This window comes from Micromys minutus (genome assembly GCF_963924665.1).
Source record: "Micromys minutus genome assembly, chromosome: 4".
Taxonomy (NCBI): domain Eukaryota; kingdom Metazoa; phylum Chordata; class Mammalia; order Rodentia; family Muridae; genus Micromys; species Micromys minutus.
Window position 1 is genome coordinate 41,444,189 of NC_137973.1, and position 22,559 is coordinate 41,466,747.

Genomic DNA, 22,559 nt, shown 5'->3' on the forward strand with positions numbered 1-22,559 from the left:
GAACCTAACAAACAAAAATCTAAATAAGCTACTGTAAGCATAAGTTTAGAAGAAAACTCTGTTAAGAAAGTGAACAATATAATTTTTAAGATTCCTTCCTACTTTATTAGCACTTCCAGGAATGTCTAATTGGTGGAAGGAGTAATAAATGACTAACAACTTAAATTGTTAGTATTTAACCAAACAGGCTAAAAATTGAATCCATTGAAGCAGCTACTTCACTATTAAATGACCATCAGAATGTACTGTAATAAATCAACATTTTTCATTTGTGCTATGGTAATTGTTATCAAAATGTGACAACTGTAAACTATTTTTTCTTTTTTAAAAATATAGTAATTAGTTAACTAGAGCTCTGGAATTTGAATAAAGCCTTACTTAGTGAAAAGAATAATAACAGCCCCTCCAAAACAGTTTATTGTTGTTTATTCATTATAAGTAATCTTTGTTTTATTACTTTGTCTCTTAAATTTCTATAGTGTACTGCTATCTAATAAAATAAAATTGCTAAAATAATCTTTATCTGATCATTTCCATCTAAACAGTATCATCTTTCCGCTACATTTATCTAAAATATTTACATTAAGCATCTACATGACTCTTCAGTTCTTTAAGTTTCATATGAAAGTTGAAGAGGTGGTTTAGGAGGAAATACATTTAAATCAAAAGGGGTGTGCTATTTATGGCTAATTAGTAATGGTTCTTGCACTAAGAATTTACACGTGACTAGTGTGAACTCTTGGCTGTTTGTTTAAGAGGATAAAAAAGGGTTTTCTGAGCAGGGCAAGGTGGCATATACCAGAAATCCCAACAGTCAGAAGACTGATTTGAAGTATGAACATCTTGAGTTTGAGTCCAGTGTGGCCTACACAGGATAAACTATGTCCAAAATAAAAACCATTTTCTGCACCACAACCTCCTTTCATCTCCTTCAAAATCTTCCACCTATTATTACTGCACTCTCACTCTTCTTTATTTAAAACACTGACTGGTTCCTTAATAAAGAAAAACCCTAAACTGAAAGCTTAAATTTGTTTCCAAGATGCACATTATTTGATACTTTCCAAATAAGCCTTTGTGCAAACTTTACCATCTGTTGCAATTCCCAAAGCTGGCCTTCTCTGACCTGTCCCATACCTACATACCGTAACAATCCAACCCATTCAGTACTCAAAGGAACACCGTTCTCAGCATATGGAACCTCATCTAATGTCCTTTACAGTGCTGGAGACTGAGCCATCAGCACCACAGGCAAGTACACTATCACTAAGCTACATCCCCAGCTCCGTGTCTAATGTTAAACTGGGTACAAACTAAGCTCACATTTCAATTTTCTCTACTGGTCTTGTTGATACAAGATAACGTGGCCAATGCCTGCTATAAACTCGGGAAACAAATGATTCTGAAATCTCACCTATCTCAAAGACAGTAAGTTGCTCTTATTTAAAAGGCAGTTTTTACATTAAAGTTTTTTTTGCTTGTCTATTTCAAATAAGGTACACATACACACAGACAGACAGACAGACAGACAGACAGACACACACACACACACACACACACACACACACACGCATGCACATTTATACATGCCAGGGTGGCCTCAAATTCACAATCCTGCTTTAACATCCTAAAATTATAGATGTATAGCATCACAACCAGCTACAGGTTTTTACATTTAAGAAAAAAAATGTCTAATATCCTTTTTTATTTTTTTTTATTTTTTAAATGTAACATATGCCATAACATAGGTAAAAATAAAAATATGGGGCTAGAGAGAGACAAGAGGGCCCCAGTTCTGGCAGGCACCCACTTACATGCTCTCACACACAGTCTGTAGCTCCAAATGGAGGGATTCTATGGCCTTGTCTAGCCTCCCTGGGCACCAGGCATAAAGTACACAGATACATGCAGGCCAAACACCCATGCACATAAAATAAGAATAGTCTAAAGAAACAGCAACAACAACAACAAAAAAATGACACACACATACACTCCCCTTTTACAAGCAGGGAACAGTAATAAATCTCGGCTCTACTATTTTTTACCATATGATCTCCTAGTTATCTGAGACCAAACTTTCTTCTCTGCAAAATGAGGATCCCACTACTATCTACCTACATTATGGATTATAGTGTGAGGATTAGATGAAAATATACTTTCCAAGCAAAATATCTTTCATTGAAAGTAATCACTACTTTCCTTTCTTCTGCCTTCTATGTCAAAAGGATAAAACCAATAGGAACCAATCTCAACTTCCCCTTCCATTTGAAGCAACAATTATTTTCAAAAGACTTCAACAACTTAGACTCTTTCCAAACCTCAGCAAAGTTAAGTAAGACCAACTAAAGAATTCCACATTAAGCAGTTAAGAGCACGGACTGGTCTTTGAGAGGTCCTGAGTTCAATTCTCAACACCCATGTTGTAGCGCGCAACCATCTGTAATGGGATTTTCTGATGTGTCTAAAGACAGCTACAGTGTATTCATATACATAAGATAAATAAGTCTTAAAAAAAAAAAAACAAAACAAAACAAGGTTTTCTATCCTAAGTGATAACCTTGAATTTCTAAACCTCCTACCTCTACATCCTTGGTACTGGGACAAGTATGTGCTACCATGCTTACAATAATCTTTTGTTTGGGAAGGGTAAAGATGAGGGAGTAGGGTTTCTCAATGTAGCCCTGGCTGTCCTTGAACTCAGAGACCCACCTGCCTCTGCCTCAAGTGCTGGCAAGCAGCCTAGCCTAATCATCTTCATACAACCTTCAAAAGCATTGTCTATAATGCCCATTTTCCAAATGAATTAAAGAAATACAATATTAAGTAAGTAGAGGTCACAGCTCAAATACCATAAAACCACTGATTCTTTATATTATGTTCTTTCTTGGAACCAACAAACTATAAAAATTAACTTCACTGAAACAGCAATAAGTTTGTTTTGGCTTAAAGCTAACCTAAAATTATACTAGAATAAACCCACTCCTCAAAATAAAACCACAACCATTATCTGCTACAGTGTATCAGCAATACAGCTTCGAAATGTCAAATGAAGAAATGAAAATCTTTAATAATTTTCAAGCCTCCCAATGGCAAATGCTTTTGAACCATAGGCTAAATTCATTTGGCACAAATATTTACCCAGGTTGCCTCTCATTTAGCACTTGTGTTAATAGACACAGAAACAACAGTAATAAAATAACCAAGGTATGTGCAATCAGCTTTTAGAATGGTTTAAAATTAAAGTTTTAGTAAGTGGGGTGTATTTGTGTGTGTATGGGGCGGGGTGTCAGGACAACTAGCATTGCCTAGAATGACTAAGAAATATAGGACAAGTCAATTAATTAAGAAGATGAACCTAGTGGAGCACTAGCTGCTCTTCCACACGACTTAAGGACTAAAGTTCAAATTCCAGAACCCATGTGGAAATTTACAATCATCTGTAACTCCGGTCCCAGGAAAGCTGATGCCCTCTTCTGGCTAACTTAGGCACCAGGCATATATGTGGTACATAGAAATACATGCAGACAGGCAGACAGACAGACATGCATACACAGAAAACAAGTTGAAAACAAAACAGAAAGACAAGCCTATGGTGTTACCTGGAACTTCTGAACTCTGACCAGGAGGATCTTTGAGTCCCAGCCCAGCCTGAGTTACTACACAATGAGGCTCCAACACATCGATCCACTCCAGCAGAAACCATTACCCTACCAATTTTTCAATCAGAAAGCAATGAGCAGTGACATCTTAGTAGTAGTGTGGTGATACATTTGTTGCCCACAACCTCAGCATTCAGAAGAGTGATGCAGGACCGTCAATAGCCTAGATTTTACAGCAAGATCTGGTCTAGAAAAAACAAAGCCCAAGGACTACACTACAAAACCTCAACTTTAGCGAGGACCTTTACGGAATAGAGAATGAAGTAGAATCAGGGTGACTGGGCTGGTCAGAAGTAAGGGGGTTCCCTAGATTTTTCAAGATTTATTTACTTTTGTATCTATGAATACTCTGCCGACATGTATGTTTGTTCACCATATTCATACAATGCCCATGGAGGCCAAAGAGGGCATCAGATCCCCTAAGACTAGAGCTACAATGGTGTGAGCTGCTATGATGGATGCTAGGAATGGAACCTAGATCCTCTGAAGAACAGCAAATGCTCTTACCCACATCCAGTCTGCTGATATCCTACATTTTCTATTTTAAAACCAGGACAAACTGACCATTCTTAAGAAATAGATTGTGTCTGGATGCTAGACAGCAAGCAGTACACCAAGCTTTCTAGATCTTTCCAAATTCTTGCTTCCTCCTAAAAATTACAAATTCAATTCTGCTTCTCCCTTATACAAGCCCCAGATAGCATAACAAAAATTAGTGAAAATCATATAAAAATTTTAATAATAGTCCACTTTCAGGCATGAACTAAGGACTTGTAAAAATCTTTTAAAATGAGTTTACTTTTCCCAGTTACAAAGTTCCAACTTCTTTCCAGATAGGAGTTCATTATGTAGGCTAGCCTCGGTCTCACAATCCTCCAACCTTATCCTCCAAGTGTTGGGATTATGCTCATGTGTACCATACTTGTCCAACTTCTACAGAATACACTTTTCACAAGTGACATATCTAAATGACATTCCTCTTTGGTCTGCATAACTCTTACATTCTTTTAGTGGGAAAACAATCATTTAATTCCTTTAATAGTATGTAATATTATCCTCTAATATCACTTTTTAAAAAAGAGAATTCAGAATGTCCTCTCTATCTCACAGTTGGTCAAGTTTTAATGTTATTTAAATGCACCAACCTGTACATCATAGGAGTTTGTACTATCAAGTAAACCAACATCATATCTAAAGCCTACAGTTGTTTAGCAAAGCCCTCTGGAGCCACAACCATGGATGACAAATAATAAGCTCTGCCTAGTTGAGAATAAATGAACTTGTCCCAAAAAAAAAAAAAAGACCTCTACAAAAAGACACAATCCATATAGACTTTTACAATGTCCCCCACACATATTCTATATACCACTTCTCACTTCCCAGAAAATACAACAGAACAGGGTAAGTCAATATTATGATTCTCCCCCGAATTAAACAAAAAATGATCATTCTAATGAGTTCATTCTTTTAAGAAATATGAAGTCAGAGTCACTAGAAAACTAAATCCATATTTAAACCCTCATGTTTAATGACTTGATGTCAGTTTCTCTCAAGTGAAAATTAGTAGTTTCTTTTTTAGAACACTTTACCACTCACTGTTATGTGGAAACTGATACCAGGCCATAGTTAGTAAGATATGGGTTTATAATATGGAATTAAAAGAAACTTACCCTTTCCCTCTGTGCAGCTCTGACTTCCAACCCAGTTTCTATAGAAACAGGAGGGCAATGCCAGTGCCAGAAGTCTGGCAATTAGAACTCATCTTTTAGTTGCTGAGTAATAAAGCCATATCCAAAAGTCAGCTATAGGTTTTGTCAGTAGATCCTAAAAAGAAACCCAGGAAGAAAAAAAGATGTTTAACTAATTACTATACTTAAAAGGCTACCTTTAAACCTGGCAATTAAAAAAGGAGAGGGATTCAGTGTTCTTTCTCTATATAAATATATATATATAGATAGATAGATAGATGCGCACGCACATGCATGCAGACATGCAGAGACACAAACACACACACACACACACACACTCTCTCTCTCTTACTTTTCAGTTTAGTCATCCCATAAGGAAAGCAAACAAGGGGTCTCAAAAATAAAACAAAAACAAAAAACAAAAGCCTTGATCTAATTCTCCACTAAAAGTAAGTCTCTCATTTCCAAGGATAAATTAATCTATATCATAAATGAATCTTTGAGAGGTTCCCCAGAGATGCTGATATTATTACTGAAGTTGATAAAAATTCCCCTTAAATTACATACAACAAATATAAAAATAAAAACTATAGAATATGAAAATAACCTATTTGCAATTTTTCATTAGTTATTAACGTGGCTGCTTGGCAAATATACTTCAGAACCCTTTATCATTAAGAATCTACACATTAAAAATACCATTCTTGCACCTAAACTGGTATAATAAAAATTAAGAGTATCCTCTGGATATACTTGACACATGAATATTAATATTTATTTCTCACTGTGCTTTGGTATTATAGACTGAGTCTTATTTCTATGTGAAGAAAATTAGCCTGTGCAGTATATAATTTAAAGACCATTAGGAACCACCTCAGTCATGCCCACATCCACCTTCCCAAACTTCTAGGTTCTACCCATAGCAAAAAAAAAAAAAAAAAAAAAGAAAAGAAAAGAAAGAAAGAAAGAAAGCACAATATTCTATCTCTTGATAGGCATGAGACAGCAGGAAAGGAAAAAAGACCTAAAAACATATTCAGAAATCAATCAAGTTGGATAGGCAAAATCAGTAATCCCTCCCATTATCTATCTGTTAACTAACACTGGTATTTTTTTCTGCTGACCTGAAGCTGACCTAATTACTCTCTCATTCCTACTTCCCTTGCAGAAAATAAGTAAATGTTTGTGTGTGTGTGTGTGTGTGTGTGTGTGTGTGTGTGTGTGTTGGTTTTCTCCTGGTTTTGTTGTTATTTACCTGAAACAAAGCAAAATAATAAATGCTTCACAGTTAAATTTCACCAATGAAACGTTGGGACTTCTATACAAGGAATAAGATTAACTATTAATTTTAGACAGAATACTCTATCTAGATTAAAAAGTTTCTTAGATATTTCTGTGTGTGTACATGGTGTCAGGGTTCAAACCCAGGTAAACATCTGTCAAACCTTAATATACATCTAGATTATCTGAAAGTTTCCACCCCACCCACCAGGTCTGAGATGAAGATCCTCAATTCTACATTCCTAACAACCTTTCAAGTGATACTAATGTAATGCTATTCGGCTGGGACCATGCTTTTGGCAACAGGGATCCTACATGTTCAGCAATATACATATTGTACCGAGCCAAATGGCACTGGTTTTTTTGTTGTTTTTGTTTTCTAGCAATTCTGAAAAGGTTGTGTATTTCTGAATATCTTTGTCTCTCAACAGAGAGACAGTGGCTCTCAACACTGGCGGCATGTAGAATTACTTGGGCCCTTAGACAAAGGAAAAACAATTCCTGAGGCTTTGCAGAGTCACTTCATCCACCACAACTTAAACCAATCTGAAGAAGACCTTAGCTATTGGCATTAAAATGCCCAGTTAGCTGTATGGAGAGCTCTAGGACTGTTGGGCTGCAAGAGACTCTGCCTAAAAACAAACAAAAAGTGTATACTAAACTATAAGATACTTATCCTCAGAGACAAGTTAAACTATTAATATATAATTTCTATACACTAAAACATAATTATATATAAATATTGATTAAATATTCAGTAAAACATGTAACAAAAATCCACAGCACCTCAGCATTGAATCTGATGACAATTCTACTGTTGACACAGGTGCACTAATAGACTCACCCATATTAAAAAGGTTATTAAGTCCTTTTCCTGGGTAAAAAAGTAATCCATTAGTTACCTGAAAAATCATACAATAAACTTAAACAATTTATACAATTAAAAAAATCTGGTTTTTGTAGGTAATAACCATTTAATAGAAAGTTTTTCCTTCTAAAGACAGTATCATTTTCGTATCTTGGACTGCCTAGAACTTGTTACATAGAGCAGGCTGCCCTCAAACTCAGGCATTCCTCCACCTGCCTCTGCCTCTGCCTCTGGAGTACAGGGACAATAAAGGCAACTAGAGCAACTAGACACTTTAAATTTTAGAATAAAAACTTAGTTTGATACCACTAAAAAAATTATAAATACAGAAAGCATACTGCAGAAACTATGTATGAATACAACAGAAACTGCTATATTAAATTTAATAAAACGCAAATACTATGAAGCAGCAGATGATATACCAGAAAAAAAAAAAGTCATTCTGAAAGCTCAGGGTGGTCAACCTTAAAAGCCTTAAGAAATAAAACCTGAATAACTACAAAAAACACTAAGTGCAACTTCAATGGTATAGCACATAGGTAAACATGCCAGAAGCCTTGTTCCAATATTAATTTTATAAATTTTAAAACACACTAAATAGGACCATCAAGATGGCTCAGTGAGTAAGGGTACTTGCTGTGCAAACCTGGAAACCTAATTGAGCCATGATTCCACATGAAAGTAGACAAGAAACAACTCCATAAAGTCATCCTCCCACCTTCACCTGTGCCTACACACACACCACATACATACTTTTTATGTCTATGGTTGTTTGTATGTTTGTGAACCACATGCCTGCCTGGTGCCTGAGGCCAGAAAAGGGCATCAGATCCTCTGGAACTGGAGTTATGGATAGCTGTGAGCTACCGTGAGGGTATTGGGAAGAAAGCTGGGTCTTCTGGAAGAGCAACCAATGCTTTTAACTAACTTCTGAGCCTTCTCTTAAGCTCCAATTTAAAAGAAAAAAAAGGAAACCCCAAAAGTATTTATAATTTTTATAGAAATGCTAATTTCCCTTGGCCCATTGAGGCATGCATATGGGGATGGGGGGCATGAGGATCACACACACACAAATGCTTTCAACTTTGAGACAGACTTTAGCCATATTATTCATATTAACATCTGATTTCTCAAGGATGCCTCTCTAATTTGTTATGTTTCACTTAGTCAAAACATACAACTTTTCTGGTGTCGCCTTAGCAATTTTTTTCTCTGCCACCTGTGGAGTGTGAGTGGTGTGAGTGTGTGTGCACGCCTGCTCAACCACTGGGCTACATACCCAATTCTTCAATTAAATAGTGGTTCTTCTTTGTTGATAAGGTAAAATTAAATACTACGCAAGAATTAGTACCTTGAAGAAATAACAGATAACACTACTATTTAAACGACAAATCTTTTCTGCTTCATTTTGAGACAAGATTCTGCCATGTAATACTGCAGACTAGCCTTTAACTTTATTCTGCCTCCTAAGTACTAAGATTACAGACATGCATCACAGAATGCAGCAATTAGGTGCCAACTTTAAGTGAGAGTATTTACAATTTTGTTTGCTTCAACAATTTTGAGCTTATCTTCTAAGGAGCTCTGAAACATAACATTTTTGATCTCTTACCTATATTTCTTTTCAAGTACACCTTCTTTTCTCATTCCTCAAACATATGACCCTTGGTTTACACCACTGAACTCTATGCTCTCAGGTCAGTGTTACTTAACTAATAGCCATCCACAGAACAACAGAATTATCTGAGAAGCTTGTAAAGGAACAAACTCCCAGACCATGCTGGTCCTTAACAAATTTCAACATAGCTAGAATGGAGGAGCAAAAAGCCTACTTCTTAAATACTGCAAGTTAATGCAATATTGTTTGCAATTAAATGCATACACATTTTCTCAAGTTTACAGCTTTAATTCTATCTCTGGTGTCCAAAAAAAAAAAAAAAAAAAAAAAAACCCAAAAACTAATGGGCATGAGAGCCATCTAGCCAGGACAAAGGCCTGGTTAGAATCCTGGGTCCACAGATTAGAATGTAGAAAAGTTAAATAAGGCAATGTGTACACAGCACTTTGCAGAATGCTTGGCATTTAGTGGTCAATAAGTGGTTGCTACCAATGATCTATCTCCACTCCCATCTCATCAAATTTGCTTGTCTTTTAGAATTTACTATTTTGGTTGACCCAATCACCATACTACTTTTTCGGGACTTAGTCTGTACATCTTTTCTATTCACCAAGTTGCTATATTATATATTATTCATGTGTTTATCTGACCTGTCCATTAAACTCCCTCCACCATTCCTTATTCTCGTCTAATAAACGTTTGCTAAGCCTTTCTTATCCATCCCAACTTGAGAAACCTATTCATATAGTCATATCCATTATTATCTATGAAAGAAAAAACCGTTAGCAACTGACCTGTTACATCTTTCCCATTATCTTAAACTGCTAAACTTTTCCCTGGTAGGTGATTATTACCTCATCATATCTAGTTCCTTAAGTAAGTGTATAGCACATAAGTGGGTGGTATAGCACTGTTACAATGGTAGAAACTACCTGATACTTCTACTTCCTACTCTCAGAATCTTAGTTCCTAATATACAGTCAAATTTCAAACTGTTAAAAACTTAAGGAAGATGAATACTACAATCAACTTGAGTTGAAGCATGGTAAATACTTTTAAGCTCAGATCCACCCCCCCAAATTGACCATCCAATAAATCCAAGTTAGTATTAAGATACTGTAGAGCCTGATGTGGCTCAGCACTCAGAGAAGCAGAGGCAGGAAGATCTTGAGTTTGAGACCAGTCTGGACTTCATAAGCAAGACTGGTCTCAAAAAGCCTAAGTAAACAAAAAGCTTGTAACCAACTGACTTATGCTATGGAAATAGCAATTTACAAAATCTAGGTTGTTTTACTTAAGGCAATCTCTTTTCAATTTTAACCATTGCTAAGCTATTAAAAATGAACTCAATTCAGAGGTCTCCTGTAAGAATATGCTACATCTAGATTACACTAAAGGCTCTGGGAAACTACAAATAAGTTCAAAGAGCAGCTTCCACATTGTAAAATCAGAATATTCCAGTCAATAATTCTTCAGTGCAGCTAAGAATACTAAATTTCATGAACACCAGTTTTAAAACAGTTGTTACAGTGTGTACCTTCTCCTTCTGCATATTTTTAAATGCTGATTTTAAATATTTTCCCTCATTCTGGAGATGAAGCCTGAGACCCAGAAAGTTAAGCAGTGCAACATAATTCTCCAGTTAAATATTTGCCTACTAATTGGTAAATTACTTGACTAGCAAGAGAGAAAATATAAAAACTAGCATTACCAACAGGTAAGAACTGCTTGGAGATGAAAGGAGAGCTCAATTAGCAAAGCCTTAAGTGAACTACCTCATGAGTAAACTCCACTTAAAAACACTTTAACACAAGAACCCGAAAAGTTCTGGTTTTCTTATTTGTCCCTCTCACTTAGCAGTCATACATAAGCTGCGAGGTCAAATCATCAAGGGGCCCAAACAATCCTATCAGGAAAGTAGCCAGTACAGACTAGCTACTAGTTACCAGATTCCCTAAATCTTATTTAAGTGAAGAACAGTTTTATTCAAAATCTCTAAACCCATTTAAAACAAAGTGAGGAAGTTGTATGATATACAAAGAAAGCTGTACTTGCTTATTTGATTAATGTGCAGGGAGGATGCTCAGGCTACTAGTATAACTGGACAAAAACCAGCAAGACAAAAGGCAGACTTTTCAACACGGTCCATTCATTTCCCTCAAGTTGCAGTTGCCTAAATTTCATAATCAATCTCTTTGAGGGACAAGAAAATAAATGAGACCATTCTGAATAAAATATTTATCATTTCCAATAATAAATAAAAAAACAAGTGTTTTAATAACCATAAGCCCTCTAGCACCATTAAATTACCACAAAAGGTAAACAGTAAGGATAAAGACAAATAAAAAAACTGAAAAAGACACCAAGGCTCAAGTCTGTAATCAAATGCTAACACTTTTGGCTCCCACATTATTTTTTTCAGATAACAAATAAAACACAGAAGAATTACCAAGAACAAAGATGTAGAATTTTGTAAATACCTAAGTGAGGGGGAAGGAGCTTAACACCAGCAGTGTCTAAAGACTTCCAAGAAGAGAAACATAACTGAAGCATTAAATGCCCTCACCCTAGTAATTATATTATTTTTGACCTCTAAAAAACCCTCTTACCTGTTTGCAAGTTTATACAGCTGTTTACCACCGGAACACCACCTTGTAGAGTATAACCGTGGCATCCTTGGTTGATAATCACCTGTTGCCTAGCAATCATCATCCCGCATGGAGACAAGACAGCACTAGGGCTCTTCCATCCGAGGTTAAAATTCAAAACAAGCCCAACAAGCCTGCATGTCAAGGTGGTCTTCGTCTGCAACTATTAAGTTTAAAACTGCAAACAACCATGGTGTCTGAAGCCAAGGGTGCAGAATCGCTGGCTTCCTCTTGAACTCCAGCGTTGTCACTGTGCACTGAAGTATCCTGCTGCAAACAGGGAAGTTTTTCTCCTGTACTGGGAACAGGCTTCCAAAGCTCAAGAGCCCCTGTACAGGATAATGCAGGAACTAAAGGCAAACAAAATCCTCCTTAAGGATGCCTCCATTTTTTTCCTCACAATCTGTACTACCAACCGAAGTGACTGGACCTGAGTGTGCGTTCGAACCTATGAAACCGTCACGGTGCATGCGCATCCAAGGCATGTGGAACCACAGGTCAAATAAGGCACACCAAGTAACGGTTCTAATTACAAATGCTAGCTCTCAGGAACTCTTCATCCATTCAGAACTAAACCCATCACTGCATAACTCTGGTAAGAAGCCCCTGGAGACGAAGGAGCTCCTCAAATGTGTCAGGAAAGGCTTTATTAACATCATTAACATTTAAAAAGCAACCGGAGCATTTCTCCTTCTTTTGGCAATTTGGTGCAAATGTTAAAGTGCAAGATAATGCAATTTCAAACTTTTCTTCAAATTAAAAAATGAAACTAAAGCCAAACGTGATGGGTGAACAAAATAAATCAAAACTTAAATTTCAGGAACTCCAGCTCTTCAAACCAGCAAAGCCCCCGACTCGTGCATTGTGGTGAGGCTTAGAGTGCTTGCCCCGCTTCTTGCATGCCAGCAAACAGCACCCTCATCGTGTTGAGGGCCGACCGAGAAGCAAAGGATCCCCTTCACTGCAAACAAAGGGGGTCACTGTAACACTATGATCCTTCAGAATTGACACACCGTGATAGTCAAAATGAAATTGATGATCTCCCTGCTTCTTGCTCAAGACAAGATCTGAGCAGCAGCAAGTACCCCCTCCGCTGCAAACAAAGGGGTCAAGGTTTGCCGTCAATTCACTTCCAGGCAGAAAAACATTTTCCTCAAAAGAAACAATTTATTTAGAATAAAACAAAAGCAGCTCAACTGTGAGCCCATGTTTGAGTGACAGCTACTTTTAAGCTGTGTGAGCCATAAAAAGGGTTTTTCTTTACTTTTCCAGAAATCTTGTGTACACAGCACAAAGCAAAGAGGTCATTTTTCCACTTAAAACACCGGCATTGGCATCACAATAGCAGATACACAATGTTAAGCTGCCATTTTAGTAAAATGCACAAAATACTAAACAGATTAGCTTTCTTCCATCAGAGGCCCATGTAAACTCCACATAAGCCACTTCTCTTCAAAAAGGTCCATTAGAGCTTTGAATTCCGTATCTTCATCCGCTGTTCACCAGTTTTGCTTGCGGGAGGGGGAAAAAAAGGTTATTCAGTACAAACGTTTACAGTATTAAAAATATATATATTTCCCCTATGCCATTATAGATGAACACAGTATTAAGACCTTCCTGGATAGTCCACTTTAACTTCAAAAAGCACCAATAATATCCACTGGCACAATCCTTGAAATAAATTTACTATATGAATACACAAATAACAAATAAAACGATAGGATTTGACTTTTAAAAAGACTTATTAAGAATTATAGGGCTGAAAATATTGTTTATCCTCAAAAAAAAAAAAACCAAACAAACAAAAACAAAAAACTAATGCACGGCCAAATGTTCAGGAAAAAGAAAATTTATAATTAACCAATATTTTCTAAATATAACTAAAAGTGGAATAGAAAGATGGAGTTTAGACAAACTTTTAACCCCTCTACGATTATTTTTGTTATTTATGGAGTGATACAGACTACTCCATTACTGGGTAGATAAGGGTTAAAGCTACAAAACCATTTACAAACCACCTTTACCTATGTTACCAAAGACAGTAGGTGTTACTTTCTGTTAAGAAAACACACATACAATTTGCTAAACAGTCAGAAGATACTTCAGGACTCATACTTTTCAATTCTTTCAAGTTATACACATAAGAACTCTTCATCAAACTTAACAATTTACTGTAGTTGCCTGAAATAATTTCCCACCTTTAAGGATATCACTTTAACCAGAAAATTAACAAGGCTAACTCTGGTTCTTGTTCTCATACCTTACTCCTATTTCAAAACCAGACTTGTGACAAAGACAGGGAAAAAAAGTTGAGTAATTGTCTTCATTTTTTTTTTCACTTAAGTGATTAAGGCCCTCTTGAATAGAAGATCTCATAATTCTGTTACTGCAGAAGTTTTGATAAATGGTTCTTATATGGATACAAACTGTAGTCCAAGCTGTGTCTGCAAAATGAGCAACTTTACCAGCTTAAAAAAAGAAGCTTAATTTAAAAAAAAAAATTAAAGAAAAAGTGAACATCTGCCCATAACACAGTTTTTAAGTACTATGTCTCTGACTCTGAAAAATACCTTTGACTTCTATGTATCAAATGATCTAAGTGAGTCAGTCACAAAGAGTTTACCATCTTCAAGATACAACAAAAGCTTATAGAAGCCAGAAGATGTACATTTTAAGAGGCTAATTCTAAAGAAAAAAATACCTTCAGTTTGACGGTGTACAAGTACACATTAAAAATTTAGGTTTCTGTTTGAAAAAAGTTTTACAGGAAAAATCTCTATTACAACCAGCAAACACTACTCCACAGTTAAGTAGAACCATTTTCTAGAAGCTAAGTGATTGCTCAACTTTCCATACACTTTGAAGCTGTGATCATAAGTTTTAATCTTATATTTACCAGTATATTTAACACATAAATAGCATACTTAAGAAATTTTCTTTCTATTCATTTTAATTTCTGAAAAGATAAAAAGCAGTTATACTAAAGTACTAAATTAAAAAAAAAAGGACAAAAGTTGAGGGGAGTGTTAAAATGAACATTCAGGGAGGCCAGAGGATCATGTTGGATCCCATTGGACTAGGTGCTGGAAACTAAACCTAGGTCCTCTGGGAGAGCAGCCAGCATGTGGTACGCAGACATACATGCAGGCAAAACACCGACAGGCATAAAATAAAATTTTAACAATTTTAAAAGAATATCCAATATGGGATTCTGATATGGCTAATAAGATTAGAAATGGATTTAGACTTTGCTGTCAATTAAATCCTGAAGGATTAAGTGACTAATTGACAAATATTATGAACCTGCACAAGAGTAGGCAACACAAATAAGATGGCACTTTGTGGGTAAGCACCAAACTAATTTAAATAATACATACATTTGGGAATGGCATCAAGCCATTCATGTTTCAAAAATACTGAAGCACTAATTGATCAGATCTAATAAAATGTAGCAGTGTCAGATAAGGGTTCAAACAAACATGGAGCAAACCATCACAACACATTTGATTAATAATAAAATTAGATGTCACAGACCACTCTCTAACAGCAAAATCAATTGTCCAACTATCTTGTCCAAAAAAAAAAAAAAAAACTAAAAAGTAACGGCTAATGAAATTATTTAAACTGGAAAAATCTACAAAGCTAACCAAAAACTGTACTTAAACTTCCATGTACACAAACTACACTTGCATCAGTTTCTAAATAGATGTATATTTCACACCAAGTGTTGCATTTTTAGAGGCAAAGACATCCAATGTCTTAGTTGGAGGATTTCAGTATCTCTCCTAAAGACACACCTTTGTGCTCAGAAACCTAGTACATTATTTTTCTCAAAACACTCCAAATAAAAATAAAAATCATAAATACATAGTAAAAAACAAAAAGTATGATGTAGTAATGAGGTTTTCATTCTGACATGCTCTATATATAGTTACAATGAAAAACAAATAATGTGCTCTTTTTCTGGGTTGTTACTGATGCTATTTTAAATCTACCAAAGCTTTGAAACAGAAAGAAAAGTTGGGTTCTGCAAGGCTATGAGTAAGTCATGTTCACAGAATAGAAAAATGACCATGATCAAAAAACTCAATTTCCTAATCATAATTAAATACTGGGCCCTAGTTGAAGTCCTCAGTACTTAAATTGAGGGGGAAAAAATCATATTTAATAGTAGCCTTAGAAATCACAAGTGGTAGCAGAAGGGCGCATAAAACAAACAAAAATTATTATTATAAAGTAACAGAAGCCCTTAGTAAAAATCAGATGTCAAATCCTCAGCTCTTTATTTTGTGGGGAGAGGGCTTGGTGGGGGGAGAAATCTGTGCAGGTAAGTTAATTACAGGTTCATGAAAAAAAATCAAAATTTTAAAAAAAATTAAAAAAGGAAAAAGGCTAACACTGACATTTCAAACCTCTCCAGCCAGCCAGCAGTCAAAACATCAAACATTAAATTTCAAAGATATTCAAAACACTGTCAGCAATATAATGCCACTACTCTTGTTTAAACATAAAAACAAAAACCTGAAGGTACTTTCTTCAAATATAGAGGGCATTTTACCATACCCCTTTTTAAAATCCTCTAATTTAGATGTTTGATTAATGTCTACTAGGGGAAATAAAACGATTATAAGCCTGCAGACAACTCTTAACTGAAACCAGAAATTTCTTAAGTGGACACAAAAAAAATTCATTTTTGGTTTTGAAGTATGCACAATAAAACTGTATTAACTACACCTCTCAGTCAATAAGAACACTACTGTGCACCTAACTTACCAACAAATTTTCATTTTAAAAGCATTTACTCATTTCTTGCATACCAGTTTAAGACATAAGTGGTTTATAACACAAGTCTCAACTTTTACCAATTACTGCTACAAACATGGGATACTCAAAAACTAATATGTTAAAGCAAACTTTCTGGGAATAAACTGTGTATTTAAAGAAATACTCAAATACCTGATTAAAGTAATTGGACTTTGCAACACCTGATCAAATTTTAGTCACACAATGCTTCTAGTATAAATTATCTATGCACAAATCAAATCATTTTCAGTACAGTGTAAATATCAGAAGGTTCTTTTCTCCAAATTATGATTTTTTAAATTGTGAGTTTTTTATCATTTTGAGGATTTTTTTAAAAAAAACTCAAGATTGAAAAAGAAAAAATAAAAAAAAAAAACCTGAAGAAAAATGATGAGGGTAAGAACTCCTAATTAAAGCAAATCTATCTTCCTGCTACCTTCAGGGCATCCCTTTCACTTAATAACTAAACTGCCCCAATATCTATTTTTAAGGAGGTTTACAAAAATATATATATAAAAAAACCAACTAAACTAATTGAAAGAAATATTCATCTGATGCTGTATCCCATTACACATCACAAAACAAGGAACCATGTCAAAGTAGTAAAATACAAGTTACACATGGACTTTAGGACGCACCACGGACAATGATCATGACCAGGTAATCTTCTTCAGATTTGGCCAGTGCCTTGGCAGGAGAATCCAGGAACTGCTGAGAGAACTCACAAGGTGGGAAGGCATGAAGAACCCCGGTGTTTTCCTTGTCTTTATTGCCTCCCACAGGGAGGCTGATGACCCCAGCTGCCTGCTTTTGCTTTAAATAGGACACAAGGTTCCTAAGTGGCCTCTGAGTAGAGGCGGCAGTGTCTGATGTGGCTGAGGAAGAGGAGGATCGGCTGTCAGAACTTCCAGGTACAGCCAGGAGAATGGCATAACCATTAGGCCCTGCCACTTTGATGCGTCGAGTTACTTCATCCAACTTGGGCTGGTCCAAACGGAGCCGCTGAGTGATCTTGAGCTGGGCTACCTTGCCTCCAGTAGAACCCTCCACAAGTAGACTGCTAGCAACTTGGAGGTCACCCTGCAATAGATGCATGTTGGAAGGAAAGTTGCTGTTCTTCAGTAGAAGCATGCCCTGCCAAGCCAAACAGAGTTTGGGAGAGGATGCTGCCACAGGAGCTGTCCCTCCATCCTGTTTCTGGGAAGGTGGCTTCTGCTTTGATGAAGAAGTGCTGGCACTGGGTGCATTGCCATCAGATCGGTCTTCCTTTTTCAGAGGGGTTTTTCCCTCTGTTGGAGCAGCTGTCCGGTGCTTCCTATCCCGTTCAGCTGATGCAGAGTTTTTACGGTCTCGTTTGTCACTCTGGCTCTTCTCCAAACTGCCCCGTCTATCTCTGACTGGGGAAGGCCTTTCCAAGAGTAGAAGACGAGATGATCGATCATTGTCACTGTTGTAGCGATCTCTGTTACTGCTCAGTTCTGGACTTCGGTCAGGAGAAGGAGTGCAGTGACGCTGTTTTCGAGGCCGGTCACTCTCAGGTGATCTATCAAGATGCCGTCCTCCACTTTCCTCAGGGAGCCTTCGCTTCCTTGGCTGGTCCCTGCTGCTGGGCAAATCCCGATCACCTCTGTCCCTGTCCAATGACCAGCCATCCCTCCTTCGATCCAAGCTATCCAGTGGCTCATAAGCAGTAACAGCACTAGTTGCAGCACGAGTACTTCGTTCTCGAACCGGTGGTGGGGGTGGCACCCAATCAGAATCAGGATAAAGGTCCCTATCACGATCTCTGTATAGTAAGGGTGGGGTCCTGTCCCGTGCACTCCTCAAAGGGTCAGGTGCTCGATGTCCAAAAGTATCTGTCACTAGTTCATAATGGGTCAAGGGCAGAGGCTGAAGATATTGCTGCTGGTAACGATGTTCTGTGTCTGCAAAGTCTACCCTAAGGCGACGATCTGGACCACCAAGTGGGAATCCACGCATATGGGTCCAAGCAGCATGAGCCGCATCCAAGCTTTCATACTGTATATATGCCCAACTGTCACCTTTTCGGTAGTCTATGGTTCGAATGGTGCCAAATCGATCAAATTCTCGTGCCAGGGCAGCAAGAGGCACCCAAGGTCCCAGACCACCCACCCAAAGTCGGGTAGTGGGTGTGGCTTTGCCATAACCAATCTTGATTGGATTCCTTATTATAATTTTGCCAGACATTGCTAGTTTGGCCCTGTGAGACATGTCTAGGTTCTCAAATTTGAGAAAGCCATAAGTACTGGTCTGGCCACGAGAAGGCCTTTTAATGTCCACTTCTGTGATGACTCCAAAACGATCAAAAGCCCTTCTGAGATCATTTTCTGTCACAGTGATATCTAAGTTGCCCAAGAAAAGTGTCCGGTTGGCACGCTGATCATCCTCAGGTGATATCTCATCCACTTCTCGGAAAGGAGCAGCACCTGCTCCAGCTCCCACCCTCGGTTCAAGACTATACGCTGGGCGCACTCTGTCATAAAACGGATAGTCTCGTTCTCTTTCCAGCTCTCGGGGCAATGGTGGCGGGGGTGGAGGAGGCAGGCGGCCAAGAGCCAATTGCTGCAACCGGTAGTCTCTGTATCCCAAAGCAGCACCGCCAGGAGAAAGCGACCTCTGACCTCCACCTCCTCCAGGGGCGTGCCTGTGGCTGCCTACAGAGCTTCCGACCACGCTGGACGATGGAGCGTAAGTATCTTTGTCTAACGGGGAGCGGCTGCGGCGCCGGCTCACATACACGGCTTCTATCTTCAGAGGCCGGTCATAGAGCACCAGGCGGCCTCTGGCATGCTTGGCCGCCCTCGCGTCCTCTGGCCTCCGGAAGTTCACAAAGGCTACCCGCTCATCCCCGCTGCCAGAACCTGAGAGATGACTGATTTTGACACTTACATCACCGAAGCGTTTGAACTCGTGGAACAGTCCGTCCTCCACCGCTTCGTCACTCAGCTGGGACCCCAATTCGCTTATCTTCAGGGTCTTGTACTCCACGCCGTCCCCGCCGCCAGGCGCTGAGGAGGCGGCCCCAGAAGAACGTGACTCCCCGCCTCCACCCCGGGAGCTGCTGCGCGACTCGCCCCCGCCTGAGGAATTTTTGGTGCTTGGGGAGCTGTAACTATGCAAGCGGCTACTGGAGCTGCCCCCACCAGTATCATACTCGCGGCTGCCGCCTCGGCTGCTGGACTTGTCCAGATGAAGGCTCCGCCGCGACCCGCCGCTGTCCGTCTTGCCGCTGCTGCTCCCATTGCTGCCGCCAGAGCCCCCTAACTTCTTGCTCCGTTCCCCACGAGAACTGGAGTCCTCACCGCCACGGGAGCGTTTGGGCTTGACTGGCGAGCGCTCCTTTCCTTTCATTGTTGAGGGTCGCCGGAGGTCGTCTCTGCGGAGCTGACTAACCCGCCACCCCGCGCTCGTTTCACACAGCGGACTCGCACGCCGCCATCTTGGACTCCGCCGCGGCAAAGGCTCCCGCCCCGCAGACCTCATTGGTCAATTAATTCACTCTTCAGCCTTCTCATTGGAAAAACTATTTGTCCGTCTTTACATCTCCCCGCGCTCCGGGAAGGCGCCCGCCCCGACGCTGTTATTGGGTTCCTAACGCCCTAATCGCAGTACCTCATTGGTTATATTCGTTGTCTATCTTAACGGTTCCTCGCGCCAGGCTGTAGCCCCGCCCCTCGCACTTCATGGTCACCTGACCCAAAGCCTAGAAGCGTTGATTGGACAAAAAGTCTGCCCTGTAACGGTACTTCTAGCACGGCGAGAGTAGCGATCCCACCTTCTCTTTCCTTTCATTGGTTTGTGGCCACGTCCTTTAAATCACTACTTGGGAAGTCCGGACACCAGTTCAGGCGTTTTTTCCTGAGAACTTGGCTCTCTCCGATCTCGCGAGAGACAAAGAGCTCGCTCACTCACTCGCTCGCTCTCTCTCCGCCCCAGTCTTCCAACTTCTCCGGCGGCTGAATAAAGTTTAAATCTGATTGGATGTTGACGAGGAAAGTGATTGGATCAAAGCGCTGTCCGTCACTCACTTAAAGGAGTAGGCCCATAAGCTGAGGAGTCTGAAGGTGAAAGACTAGACCACGCGCTTGCTATGCGACGTCACTTAGCTGTCGCGAGATGGTGACAAGTGAGTGAGGCCCGCCTCCCCGCGCTTTCGGCGTTCTCTTAAACATTTGTTAGGTACTACGGCGTACTTGCCTATCCTTCGGTCCTTCGAGTCTGGAACTTGCGGGCTCCGTACTGTCCTGTCTGGGCGGGACAATGGGCTCGGTGGTCCTTCCGGCTGCTGGCCCTCGATCCGCTTAGGCAGCTGTCCGGGGAAGTCCAGCCGACACCATCTTAGTTAGCAGCCTGAAAAAGCCCCACCCCCGTGCGCGAGAAAGCGCCTGCCCGGGTCTGTGCGGCTGGCTGGGGCGGTGAGTTCAGGGTTCACTGAGCCTCGGGTCACGCTGACGCCCTGGGCGGTACCGAGTCACTGCCCGCCCGCGGACATAGGAAACCGTGCCGTGAAGCCTTGGCCGCTCTCAGTGGCCGCCTTAGGGCGCGCAGTGACCTGTGCTCCAGGCCTACTGACTGGTCCAACCTGCAGGACTACTTGCAGACCTTTTTTTTTTTTGCTTCCTGTTTTATGTTGTGAATCCGCGTAGAGTTTGCATTTATGAAAGATTTGTGGAACATAATATAGCTGTGCTTACCTTTAATATGTAACGCTTCTCACTGTGCGGACACTGCGTTTATCTCGTTTATTGGACCTCAGCACTTGCTTAATCCATATTAGGATCCAGCAACATGGCCACTTTCCCCCTCCTGTCTCCACCTCCTTTGACTCCTTTACCTCTGATTCTCATCTAAACGCCTCCCCACACCACCTTGGCGACCCCAGTCATCTGTATCCAGTCCATAAGCTTGTGAAATACTGGTGATCATAAGATTAGATGGGTAGTGTTTACCTCCTGATGAGGGGAAATAGGCTTTTTGCAGTCTCCCCAAAAATGTACCTAGAAGAAATTAGAAAGATTTTCTAAAACTGAGTAAATGTGTTTTAAAACAGGACATTTTACAAGGTGACAAAAACGCCCCCCCCCCAAAAAAACCCTGAATTCTAAATTTATAAACTGCTTGAAGATTAGATACAGCAACCTGATTGGTCCTACTTCAGCCAGTTTGCTTTCTTTTGTTAGTATGTAATCCTGAGATTGGTTAATATTTGGGCCAAAATCTCTTGATCACATCAAAAAGATTTGAAAAAAGCCTGATACGTAAATTATAACCCCCCCCCCCCAAACAAGAATGTAAAGTATAGGTATACTTGTATTAAAAGTAGCTGTTGTATCGCTTTTGGAACACCTGTATCCCATCTGTTCTTGAGGTTAAGTATCACAAATTCTTCATTAGCTTGAGTAACTTGGTACCTTGTTGAGATTCTGTCTTAAAACCACACACACACAAAAGAAGTCTGGAGCTACAGCACAGGAACTTTGGGCACCTATGTGAAGCTCTATGTTCAAATCTTAGTACTAGAAAAAATACTCTTTTAAAGATTTATTTATTTTAGCAGGGCATAGTGGTGTACCCATGTAATCCTACCACATGAAAGGCAGAAGCAGACAGATCTCTGAATTCAAGACCAGCCTTATCTATATAGTGAATACTAGGCTGACCAGGACTAGCTATGTAATGAAACCTTGTCTTTAAATATTTATGTGAATATCTGCATGTATGCTAGTGTTCTAATCCCCAGAGAAGCCAGCGAGGTTGTTAGAGCCCCAGAAGCTGGAGTTACAGGGTTGTGAGTCACCAACCTGCGCCTCTGGGGAAACAAACTGTAGTCCTCTTTAAGAGCAGCAAGTACTCTTAACACCTGAGCCATTTCTTTAGGCCTGCAAAAATAATGTTTAAAAGACTGTTAACATAAAATGGCATCAGTCAGAGACATATGTGTATAATAAACTACCAAGTATGGTTTTAAAAATT

At 39.3% G+C, this 22,559-nt stretch overlaps 1 protein-coding gene across 1 annotated transcript; it reads right to left on the reverse strand.

The window, feature by feature from the left end:
- Positions 1–12,915: 12,915 nt before the first annotated feature.
- On the reverse strand, positions 12,916–20,850 carry RBM15 (RNA binding motif protein 15). Its single transcript, XM_080916250.1, has 2 exons — positions 17,204–20,850; positions 12,916–13,273 (listed from the first exon to the last, which is right to left on the reverse strand). The coding sequence occupies exons 1-2, from the start codon at positions 20,067–20,069 to the stop codon at positions 13,251–13,253; spliced, it is 2,889 nt and encodes a 962-aa protein (XP_080772376.1). The 5' UTR covers positions 20,070–20,850; the 3' UTR covers positions 12,916–13,250.
- Positions 20,851–22,559: the final 1,709 nt, after the last annotated feature.